At 39.5% G+C, this 12,336-nt stretch overlaps 1 protein-coding gene across 2 annotated transcripts in view; it reads right to left on the reverse strand.

Moving 5' to 3' along the window:
• The window catches only part of UBE2W (ubiquitin conjugating enzyme E2 W), a 65,997-nt gene that overhangs the window by 13,522 nt on the left and 40,139 nt on the right, over positions 1-12,336 (reverse strand). For both annotated transcript variants that reach the window (XM_053715132.1, XM_053715131.1), the window contains exons 4-5: positions 11,334-11,489; positions 2,886-2,961 (exon numbers count right to left, since the gene is read on the reverse strand). In XM_053715132.1, the coding sequence (XP_053571107.1) occupies positions 2,886-2,961; positions 11,334-11,489 (232 nt within the window). The remainder of the gene's footprint in view (positions 1-2,885; positions 2,962-11,333; positions 11,490-12,336) is intronic.

Genomic DNA, 12,336 nt, shown 5'->3' on the forward strand with positions numbered 1-12,336 from the left:
TAGATGTTGAGGGAACTGCAACAGGCAATGGTACATCACTAAAGGAAATATTATCTGCTTTAACAAGTTTGTCATGACAATTATTACAAACAACAGCTGGAGGAATAGCTACCAAAAGTTTACAGCAGATACACTTAGCTTTGGTAGATCCAGCAGGCAGTGGTTTTCCTGTAGTATCTTCTGGCTCAGATGCAACGTGAGACATCTTGCAATATGTAAGAGAAAAAACAACATATAAAGCAAAATAGATCAAATTCCTTATAAGACAGTTTCAGGAATGGGAAAAAAATGCCAAACATCAAGCTTCTAGCAACCAGAAGCAAATGAAAAATGAGACTGAAAAAATGTGGAGACAAAAGCGACGCCCATATTTTTTGGCGCCAAATAAGACGCCCACATTATTTGGCGCCTAAATGCTTTTGGCGCCAAAAATGACGCCACATCCGGAACGCCGACATTTTTGGCGCAAAATAACGTCAAAAATGACGCAACTTCCGGCGACACGTATGACGCCGGAAACGGAAAAGAATTTTTGCGCCAAAAAAGTCCGCGCCAAGAATGACACAATAAAATGAAGCATTTTCAGCCCCCGCGAGCCTAACAGCCCACAGGGAAAAAAGTCAAATTTTTGAGGTAAGAAAAAATATGATAATTTAAAGCATAATCCCAAATATGAAACTGACTGTCTGGAAATAAGGAAAGTTGAACATTCTGAGTCAAGGCAAATAAATGTTTGAATACATATATTTAGAACTTTATAAATAAAGTGCCCAACCATAGCTTAGAGTGTCACAGAAAATAAGACTTACTTACCCCAGGACACTCATCTACATGTTTGTAGAAAGCCAAACCAGTACTGAAACGAGAATCAGTAGAGGAAATGGTAAATATAAGAGTATATCGTCGATCTGAAAAGGGAGGTAAGAGATGAATCTCTACGACCGATAACAGAGAACCTTATGAAATAGACCCCGTAGAAGGAGATCACTGCATTCAATAGGCAATACTCTCCTCACATCCCTCTGACATTCACTGCACGCTGAGAGGAAAACCGGGCTCCAACTTGCTGCGGAGCGCATATCAACGTAGAATCTAGCACAAACTTACTTCACCACCTCCCTTGGAGGCAAAGTTTGTAAAACTGATTTGTGGGTGTGGTGAGGGGTGTATTTATAGGCATTTTAAGGTTTGGGAAACTTTGCCCCTCCTGGTAGGAATGTATATCCCATACGTCACTAGCTCATGGACTCTTGTTAATTACATGAAAGAAAATACATTGAAATAAAAGGTGGCCTGTAGAGGCTAGAAACAGGCAGAGAATTAGTGGTTAGAAAGTATATAAATATAGTGTTGGTTGTGTAAAGCTGGAGAATGGGTAGTAAATAAGTTATCTATCTTTTTAAACAATAAAAAAAAAAAATAGACTGTCCCTTTAAGTTTATAAATGGGCTGTGAAACAAAGAAAACCAAGGCTGTTGACACTGATTATTGCAATGATCTCTATATAAACCAGTATGGTTTTTCTATGTATTGTGGCTATCATGTGACATCGAGAAAACAAATGCACTATGAAAATCCCACATGCTCCCCTAAGCACTAATTCCAAAAGATTGTTTTAAGCAGCTTCAAGCAAAAATCTTTTTTCTGTTGATAACTTGATTAAGATGCCATCTGATCCAGCAAGAGACTAGTAATTAGTGGAACGTGTCTTAAGACTCAATTTTTCTGGAAACATGACTAATGATATTTGAGACTGCCTGGCTACTGGAATTAAGTTTCTTTCCACTGAAGAACTTGCTGAACTTCCTAAATTAAATATTCATGTCCCTCCTTCTCTAAATCTTAACAGTAATTAAGAAATTATTGTTAAAACAGAACCTTTATAGCTCTATTCTTTATGTTGTAGACAAGCAATACTGTCATCCAATTCATTTTTGTTCACCCACCAGGGTACTTGAATACAAGTTCTAATGCAATTAGAGAGGAAGGTGAAGAAAGACAGTTGTAGTGGGTTGTATGACAATGACAACTTTATGTAATCAGTGTCATTCGTATTTAAGTTGTTGAAAGGGATCAAACTAGAGGACTTAAATTAATCAATACAGACATCTTTTCAACTGGAGAAGAGTACTGAAAGTCAGTGAGCCCTGTGAATTGGAAGGAGAGAGGTGCAAAGATTACAACTGCACCTCTACCATTTTTGCCAAGTGCACTTACTGCATAGCCATTACATTTTTCTCTATTTCTACTGAATCCATTGTAGCAGTAGTGGCAGGAGTGTCTGCTGTTGCCTAGAACATCATAACATGCCAAGCATAATTTAACCCAATGGCTACAAGAGAAGACTGCAGTGTATTGCCATGCAATGTAATGTAGCCACAGGGTTACATTTTCTCCACAAGCTATATTGTTCTATGCATGATGTGAATATAAGGTTATATGGGAGGGGCTGCTTGGTGCTTACTCAGAAGAGGCTGGTTTTGATTTACAGCTCTTACCACGGAACTTTGAGCTTTGTGAAAGGCTGTTATATTTAAATGGGGTGGCCTATTTAATCAGTATTGTTGTTTTTAAATGTATTTTTAAACTCCTACCTGACTAGTAATATATATATATTTATTCTATCAACAATAGGAATTTTAATACATGATAATATTATGGTTAGAAGATACACAGTCTTCTAAGCCATACATCAGTTGAGCATAAGATCATTGAAACAGTAAATGTTGCCAGCCAGGTGGCAATATCAAGTTACTGGGTTGGGGCAGTGTAATACTTTGCAATATAATATTACAATTGTTGTCAGTTATCTTCTCATTTTAAACTTGATGTGTGAGCACTCGCTCAGAAAAGTAACACAAACCTAGAATGCACAAAACACTCACCATGGTACCACCATTTTGTTTTCTTTGGATTTTTGTTGCACGTTCGAACATAAAAGGAATTATCTGGAGGACGCCTCTATAAAAAGGGAGAAAAAAAAAAAAAGTAAAACCATAAAACAAATAGAAAATAAACTACTTTTGTCACAAGCAAAAAGTCGGTAGGATCAAAATAAAGTCATATTTGTATTCAAATACGCAGAAAATGTAGTATAAGTGGGAAAATATCAATAATGCTCCCCAGTGTACAGAGTATACCCACTGGAGTGGTGCTGGATGCTAATTGGTTAAATTAAAGGGCCATAATACCCAAATAACAAATAAACACTTGAAAGTGATGCAGCATTGCTGTAAAAAGCTGACTAGAAAATATCTCCTGAACATCTCTATGTAAAAAAGAAAGATATTTTACCTCAAAAGTTCCTCAGAAGCCACCTCCCATTGTAAAGGATTTCTAAGCAGCATTTTAGTGTGTTTGTCCTGGGACATCTGAAGGGATGAGCATAGTGCACTCTCATCTTATTTCACCAATCAGGTAAAGGAAGTTTACAATGAAATCTCATGAGAGTTAAGTCAAATCTCATGAGATCACAGTAAAAGTTCATGACCTCAGCACTGCTGATGCTGATTGGCTGCTGTTCATTTCTTAATTTTTTTTAAATTTTTTTACCTGCAGCTGGGAGCAGTTGAGTATAACTTTTTACACAGAACTTACTCTGCTGAGCTGAGGAGATTGTGAAGTAAAATATCTTCCTTTTTTACATAGAGATGCTCAGGTGATATTTTCCTGTCAGCTTTTTACAGTTATACTGCATCAGTTTCAAGTGATTTAGCATGAGTATTATGTCCCTTTAAGCAAAAAGAAAGAAAAAAAGTGTATCCCCTAAGCACTCAAAAAATAGAATAGACCATCTCATACCCCACATATTTCATATGGATCATTAAAATATAACTTCTATTGAAAACAAATAGATTAAAAAAAGCATAGATAAAAAAAACCTTTAAATAAATTAAAAAACAACAACAACAACAACTGGTGAGCTCAGGACCTAATCAAATCACTCTTCAATATAACAATATGCAAATCTACAGCACAGGAAAAAAGCACAACATTTATCCCCATTACAATGTGTGACAAGCTTATGTCCCTGTTTTTCAACAAGAGAATGAAGACATTTTTTATATCAAAAGGTAAAATTAGAAAGTAGTTTAAAACGGCTTGCTCTATTTGAATCATGAAAGAAAAATGTGGGGTTTCATGTCCCTTTACAATACAGAGATCGGCTGCTAATATAATAGTAAGGAATAGTAAGGTATCAATGCCTTATGGCGCTCTACTTTAACCCCTATATTCAGATAAAGTGGGGACAAAAAAAACAGAATTTATGTTTACCTGATAAATTTCTTTCTCCAACGGTGTGTCCGGTCCACGGCTTCATCCTTACTTGTGGGATATTCTCTTCCCCTACAGGAAATGGCAAAGAGAGCACCCAGCAAGAGCTGTCCATATAGCTCCCCCTCTGGCTCCGCCCCCCAGTCATTCGACCGACGGTTAGGAGAAAAAAGAGAAACTATAGGGTGCCGTGGTGACTGTAGTGTATAAAGAAAGACATTTTTCAAACCTGATTAAAAACCAGGGCGGGCCGTGGACCGGACACACCGTTGGAGAAAGAAATTTATCAGGTAAACATAAATTCTGTTTTCTCCAACATTGGTGTGTCCGGTCCACGGCTTCATCCTTACTTGTGGGAACCAATACCAAAGCTTTAGGACACAGATGAAGGGAGGGAGCAAACCAGGTTACCTAAACGGAAGTCACCACGGCTTGCAAAACCTTTCTCCCAAAAATAGCCTCCGAAGAAGCATAAGTATCAAATTTGTAAAATTTGGCAAAAGTATGCAGCGAAGACCAAGTCGCTGCCTTACAGATCTGATCAACAGAAGCCTCGTTCTTGAAAGCCCATGTGGAAGCCACAGCTCTAGTAGAATGAGCTGTAATTCGTTCAGGAGGCTGCCGTCCGGCAGTCTCATAAGCCAATCGGATGATGCTTTTCAGCCAAAAAGAAAGAGGTAGCAGTAGCTTTCTGCCCTCTCCTCTTACCAGAATATACAACAAACAAGGATGATGTCTGTCTGAAATCCTTTGTTGCTTCTAAATAGAACTTTAAAGCACGGACCACATCTACATTGTGTAACAAGCGTTCCTTCCTTGAAACTGGATTCGGACACAGAGAAGGAACAACAATTTCCTGGTTAATATTCCTGTTGGAAACGACCTTTGGAAGAAAACCAGGCTTGGTACGTAAAACTACCTTATCTGCATGGAATACCAGATAGGGAGAAGTACACTGCAAAGCAGATAATTCAGAAACTCTTCTAGCAGAAGAAATAGCAACCAAAAACAGAACTTTCCAAGATAGTAACTTAAAGGGACACTGAACCCAAATTTTTTCTTTCGTGATTCAGATAGAGCATGCAATTTTAAACATCTTTCTAATTTACTCCTATTATCAATTTTTCTTCGTTCTCTTGCTTTCTTTATTTGAAAAAGAAGGCATCTAAGCTATTTTTTGGTTCAGAACCATGGAAAGCACTTGTTTATTGGTAGGTGAATTTACCCACCAATCAGCAAGAACACAGTTTGTTCACCAAAAATGGGCTGGCATCTAAACTTACATTCTTGCATTTCAAATAAAGATACCAAGAGATTTAAAAGAAATTGATAATAGGAGTAACTTAGAAAGTTGCTTAAAATTGCATGCTTTATCTGAATCACAATAGAAAAAATTTGGGTTCAGTGTCCCTTTAATATCTATGGAATGCATTGGTTCAAACGGAACCCCCTGAAGAACTGAAAGAACTAAATTTAGACTCCAAGGAGGAGTCATGGGTCTGTAAACAGGCTTGATTCTAACTAACGCCTGTACAAACGCCTGTACATCTGGCACTGCTGCCAGACGCTTGTGTAACAAAACAGACAGAGCAGATATCTGTCATTTTAATGACAAACCTTTATCCAGACCTTCTTGGAGAAAGGAAAGTATCCTAGGAATTTTAATTTTACTCCAAGGGAATCCCTTGGATTCACACCAACGGATATATTTTTGCCATATCTTATGGTAAATCTTCCTAGTTACAGGTTTTCTGGCTTGAACCAGAGTATCTATGACTGTATCTGAAAACCCACGCTTAGACAGAATCAAGCGTTCAATTTCCAAGCAGTCAGTTGGAGAGAGACTAGATTTGGATGTTCGAACGGACCTTGTACTAGAAGATCCTGCCTTAAAGGTAGCTTCCATGGTGGAGCCGATGACATATTCACCAGGTCTGCATACCAAGTCCTGCGTGGCCACGCAGGGGCTATTAGAATCACCGAGGCCTGCTCCTGTTTGATCCTGGCTACAAGCCTGGGAAGGAGAGGGAACGGTGGAAATACATAAGCTAGGTTGAACGACCAAGGCGCCACTAATGCATCCACCAGTGTCGCCTTGGGATCCCTGGATCTGGACCCGTATCGAAGAACCTTTGCGTTCTGGCGAGACGCAATCAGATCCATATCTGGAATGCCCCATAGTTGAGTTAACTGGGCAAAAACCTCCGGGTGGAGTTCCCACTCCCCCGGATGAAAAGTCTGACGACTCAAATAATCCGCCTCCCAGTTGTCCACTCCTGGGATGTGAATTGCAGATAGGTGGCAGGAGTGATCCTCCGCCCATTTGATGATCTTGGATACCTCTCTCATCGCTAAGGAACTCTTTGTTCCCCCCTGATGATTGATGTACGCTACAGTCGTCATGTTGTCCGACTGGAACCTTATGAATTTGGCCTTTGCTAGGTGAGGCCACGCCAGGAGCGCATTGAATATCGCTCTCAGTTCTAAAATGTTTATCGGAAGAAGAGACTCTTCTCGAGACCATAGACCTTGAGCTTTCAGAGAGTCCCAGACCGCACCACAGCCTAAGAGACTGGCGTCGGTCGGGACAATGACCCATTCTGGTCTGCGGAAACTCATTCTTTTTGACAGGTGATCGTGAGACAACCACCAGCGGAGAGAATCCCTGGTTACCTGGTCTACTTGAATCTGGGGAGACAAGTCTGCATAGTCCCCATTCCACTGATTGAGCATGCACAGTTGTAATGGTCTTAGATGAATTCGAGCAAAAGGAACTATGTCCATTGCTGCAACCATCAATTCTACTACTTCCATGCACTGAGCTATGGAAGGCTGAAGAATAGAGTGAAGAACTTGACAAGCGTTTAGAAGCTTTGACTTTCTGACCTCTGTCAGGAAGATCTTCATTTCTAAAGAATCTATTATTGTTCCCAAAAAGGGAACTCTTGTGGACGGAGACAGGGAACTCTTTTCTACGTTCACCTTCCACCCGTGAGATCTGAGAAAGGCTAGAACAATGTCTGTATGAGCCTTTGCTTTGGAAAGAGACGACGCTTGGATTAGAATGTCGTCTAGGTAAGGTGCTACAGCAATGCCCCTCGGTCGTAGAACCGCTAGAAGGGACCCTAGCACCTTTGTGAAGATTCTGGGAGCAGTGGCTAAACCGAACGGAAGAGCCACGAACTTGTAATGTTTGTCCATGAAGGCGAACCTCAGGAACTGATGATGATCTTTGTGGATAGGAATATGCAGGTACGCATCCTTTAAGTCCACGGTAGTCATATATTGACCCTCCTGGATTGTTTTCCATTTTGAATGATGGAACTCTGAGGAATTTGTTTAGAATTTTTAGATCCAGAATTGGCCAGAAAGTTACCTCTTTTTTGGGAACTACAAACAGGTTTGAGTAAAAACCCAGACCTTGTTCCGCTGTTGGAACTGGGTTTATCACTCCCATTTTTAATAGGTCTCCTACGCAATGTAAGAATGCCTGTCGCTTTATCTGGTCTGAAGATAAGCGAGACATGTGGAACCTTCCCCTTGGAGGAAGTTCCTTGAACTCTAGAAGATACCCCTGAGAGACTATTTCTAGTGCCCAGGGATCCTGAACGTCTCTTGCCAAGCCTGAGCGAAGAGAGAAAGTCTGCCCCCTACAAGATCCGGTCCCGGATCGGGGGCTACCCCTTCATGCTGTCTTGGTAGCAGCAGCAGGCTTCTTGGCCTGTTTACCCTTGTTCCAGCCTTGCAATGGTTTCCATGCTGGCTTAGGCTGGGAAGAGTTGCCTTCTTGTCTGGAGGCCGCAGAGTTAGGATTTGGTCCGTTCCTGAAATTGCGAAAGGAACGAAAATTAGATTTGTTCTTAGCCTTGAAAGGCCTATCCTGTGGGAGGGCATGTCCCTTTTCACCAGTAATGTCTGAAATAATCTCTTTCAATTCTGGCCCAAAAAGGGTCTTACCCTTGAAAGGAAAATTAAGCAATTTATTCTTGGACGACACATCCGCCGACCAGGATTTTAGCCAAAGCGCTCTGCGCGCCACTATTGCAAACCCTGAATTTTTCGCCGCTAACTTAGCCAATTGGAAAGCGGCATCCAAAATAAAGGAATTAGCCAACTTTAGTGCGTGAATTCTGTCCATGACTTCATCATATGGAATCTCTTTTTGGAGCGAATTTTCTAGTTCCTTGAACCAAAAATACGCTGCCGTGGTGACAGGAATAATGCACGAGATTGGTTGAAGCAGGAAACCTTGCTGAACAAATATCTTTTTTAGCAATCCTTCCAATTTTTTATCCATAGGATCTTTAAAAGCGCAACTGTCCTCAATAGGAATAGTTGTGCGCTTAGCTAACGTTGACACTGCCCCCTCAACCTTAGGAACCGTTTGCCATGCGTCCCTTCTGGGGTCAACAATGGGGAACATTTTCTTGAATATAGGAGGTGGAACAAAAAGGTATACCTGGCTTTTCCCACTCCTTAGTCACTATATCCGCCACCCGCTTGGATATCGGAAAGGCATCAGCGTGTACTGGGACCTCTAATAATTTGTCCATCTTGCACAATTTCTCTGGAATTACCAAAGAATCACAGTCATCAAGAGTAGTTAGGACCTCCTTAAGCAGGGCGCGGAGATGTTCTAACTTAAATTTAAATGTTACGACATCAGTGTCTGCCTGCTGAGAAACTTTTCCTGAATCAGAAATTTCCCCCTCAGACAGGCCCTCCCTCACTGCCAATTCAGATTGATGTGAGGGTATAACTGATAAATTGTCCTCAGCGCCAACCTGCTCATCTTCTGTATTTAAAACTGAGCTGTCATGCTTTCTAGGGTAGGATGGCAGTTTGGATAACAGATTTGCTATAGAATTATCCATTACTGCTGTTAACTGTTGCATAGTAACAAGCATTGGCGCGCTAGATGTACTAGGTATCGCCTGCGCGGGCAAAACTGGTGTTGACACAGAAGGAGAGGATGAGGAACTATCCCCACTACCTTCATTAGAAGAATCATCTTGGGCAATCTTATTCAATGTGGCAGTACTGTCCATACTTTGCTTGGACGCTATGACACAATTTGCACAAACATTAATTGGGGGAACCACCTTGGCTTTCATACACACAGAACATAAGCCATCTGAAGGTATAGACATGTTAGACAGAATTTGGCAGGCTAATAATGCAATAAAAGCGTTTTTAAAGAAAAGCGTTACTGTCCCTTTAAATAATAAACAGGCACACTTTATTTCTGATATATTGAAAAACAATGAAGGCAATGTCCGATTTTTACAAAATTTTCACCCCAGAGTCGTAATGCCTTGAAAGTATTGCACACCAAGTTTCAAAACTTTAACCCTTAAAATGAGCAAACCGGAGCTATTTGTTCAATTAGACAATTTTAATACACTACAATCACAGCCACAGCCTTGCTGCGGCTTTTTACCTTCCCTGAGAGTTATTCAGCAATGAAATAAACCTTCCAGAGTCCGTTTTAGTATGCCACAGGACCCCTCACATGAAGCTGCATGCACTGCCATGGAAGTAAACTGCACAATTGAGGCGCGAAAACGGGGCCTCCTTCCTCTGCATACCAGAGTGAAGGGGCCTTCCTGACTGAAATAGCCGTCTAACTCAATGCCAGGCGATAAAAACGTTCCCAAAAGTGCTTTTAAGTGCACAAAACACACTAGATGTCATTAAAATATGAAATAAAACAATCGATTTAGCCCACAATAGTGTCAACCAGTGAAGAGCCCATTTGTAAGCCTTAATCTGTTATGAGTCGAAGAAAATGGCTTACTTACCCCTTAAGGGAAAACTGACAGTCTTCTACCATTAACATGTCTTGTTAGAAATATGACTGATCATACCTTGAGCAGAAAAGTCTGCAAACTGTTCCCCCCAACTGAAGTTCTCTGGGCTCAACAGTCCTGCGTGGGAACAGCAATTGATTTTAGTTACTGCTGCTAAAATCATACTCCTCTTTAAACAGAACTCTTCATCCTTTTCTGTTTTAGAGTAAATAGTACAAACCGGCACTATTTTAAAATAAACTCTTGATAGAAGAATAAAAAACTACAACTAACACCACATACTCTTTACCATCCCCATGGAGATGCTACTTGTTCAGAGCGGCAAAGAGAATGACTGGGGGGCGGAGCCAGAGGGGGAGCTATATGGACAGCTCTTGCTGGGTGCTCTCTTTGCCATTTCCTGTAGGGGAAGAGAATATCCCACAAGTAAGGATGAAGCCGTGGACCGGACACACCAATGTTGGAGAAATAAAAAGTACAATCAAACTGAGGGATAACGTAAGTAAATCAGTATTCTTAGTATAAAATGTAACTAGTGGACATATATGTATTTATATAATCACCCCAGCAACTTTAAATTGTATTAAATTGTTACCAAGTAAATAAACCTTTTAGTAAATACCAAAGGAACATGATAAAAAACTGAGTGTAGGTGGTACTCAGGAAAAGTTTATGCTTTTACTTAAAGGGACAGTATACACCAATTGTCATAACTGCATGTAATGGACACTACTATAAAGAATAATATGCACAGATACTGATATAAAATCCAGTATAAAACCATTTAAAAACTTACTTAGAAGCTTCCAGTTTAGCTCTGTTTAAAAGAGTACAGAACACCCACTGCAAGTGAGAAATATCAGACACTCCCCCCTTCCTTTGCATATGAAAAGACCCTTTACATAAACAGAAGCAAGCTGGAGTAGGTATACGTCAGTATTCCCCTAAAACTTTGGGGCTTGGTTAGGAGTCTGAAAATCAGAGCAATGTTATTTAAAAATAAGCTAAACTATACATCTAAAAAAAACAAAATAAAAAACTGTATGGGCTATATAAATGGATCATCTACAAAACATTTATGCAAAGAAAAATCTAGTGTATAACGTCCCATTAACTTAGCCAAAAGCCTTCAAATTCCTCTTGGCTGGACTTACATTTCATTTGTTGCCAACTTGACTCATCTTAACATTCTTCCCCATAAAAATAAAACCCCATTTAGCTACTGGTTCACAACATTTGAAAATCTACCTTTTCTTTGCAGCTGGAAAGCATACTGATTATGCTGAGACAAACTGATTGCACAGAGAGCGCGGGAGACCAATCTTCAGTTAAAATAGATAAACAGATATGCCCATTGCTATAAACATGAGGATGAACAGGAATATTGTCACCAGTAAACATAACCTAAAAAGTGAGAAGACATTTTAAAATTAGAAAGTGATGAATATTTATATATCTCAATAAATATATATATATATATATATATATATATATATACATACATATACATACACACACACACACACACACACACACATATATATATATATACACAAACACACACACACAAAGGAGTTAGTGCAGGTATAATAAACATCCTAATTACTAATAATTTTTAAATTATTCTGGAACCAGGTCCCTTTTTAGCAAATTATTGTTAAGACTGTGTTCTTGTTGAGCAAGTTCTAATTTGTTTCAAGGAATTCAAATGAATATGTATACATAAGAGTTATTAATAAAACATGTTTGATTTTCTTAAAGGGACATGATACCCAAATAAATCACCTGAATATCTCTGTTAAAAAGTAAGATATTTTACCTCAAAATGTCCTAAGTATTCACACCCCACTGTAAAGAGACTTTAAGCAGCCAATCAGGAAGGATTCTAGTACCAGAACTTGGAAGGAAGTGTGCATGTGGCATGGGCACAGGCATATTATTTTCCTATTCAGTTTACTACTCAAGAGATCACAACAAACCAAAAGCATGACCTCTGCAATGCTGATTGGCTTTTTATTCTCCACCAACTTGCAGCTGGACAGCGGTTGAAGTATAACTGTTCACAGAACTTTAGAGATACTCTGGTGATATTTTCATGTCAGCTTTTTACAATTGTGCTGCATCACTTTCAAATGTTTTGGCATACGAGTATTATGTCCCTATAATTTTAAGTTATTTTATAAACTAACTGCACAACTGAAACTCACAGTAACTGATTTATTTTTAGAAAAGGCACTATACTAGAGCTTAT

The sequence above is a fragment of the Bombina bombina genome, chromosome 5 (assembly GCF_027579735.1).
Source record: "Bombina bombina isolate aBomBom1 chromosome 5, aBomBom1.pri, whole genome shotgun sequence".
NCBI classification, from domain to species: Eukaryota; Metazoa; Chordata; class Amphibia; order Anura; family Bombinatoridae; genus Bombina; species Bombina bombina.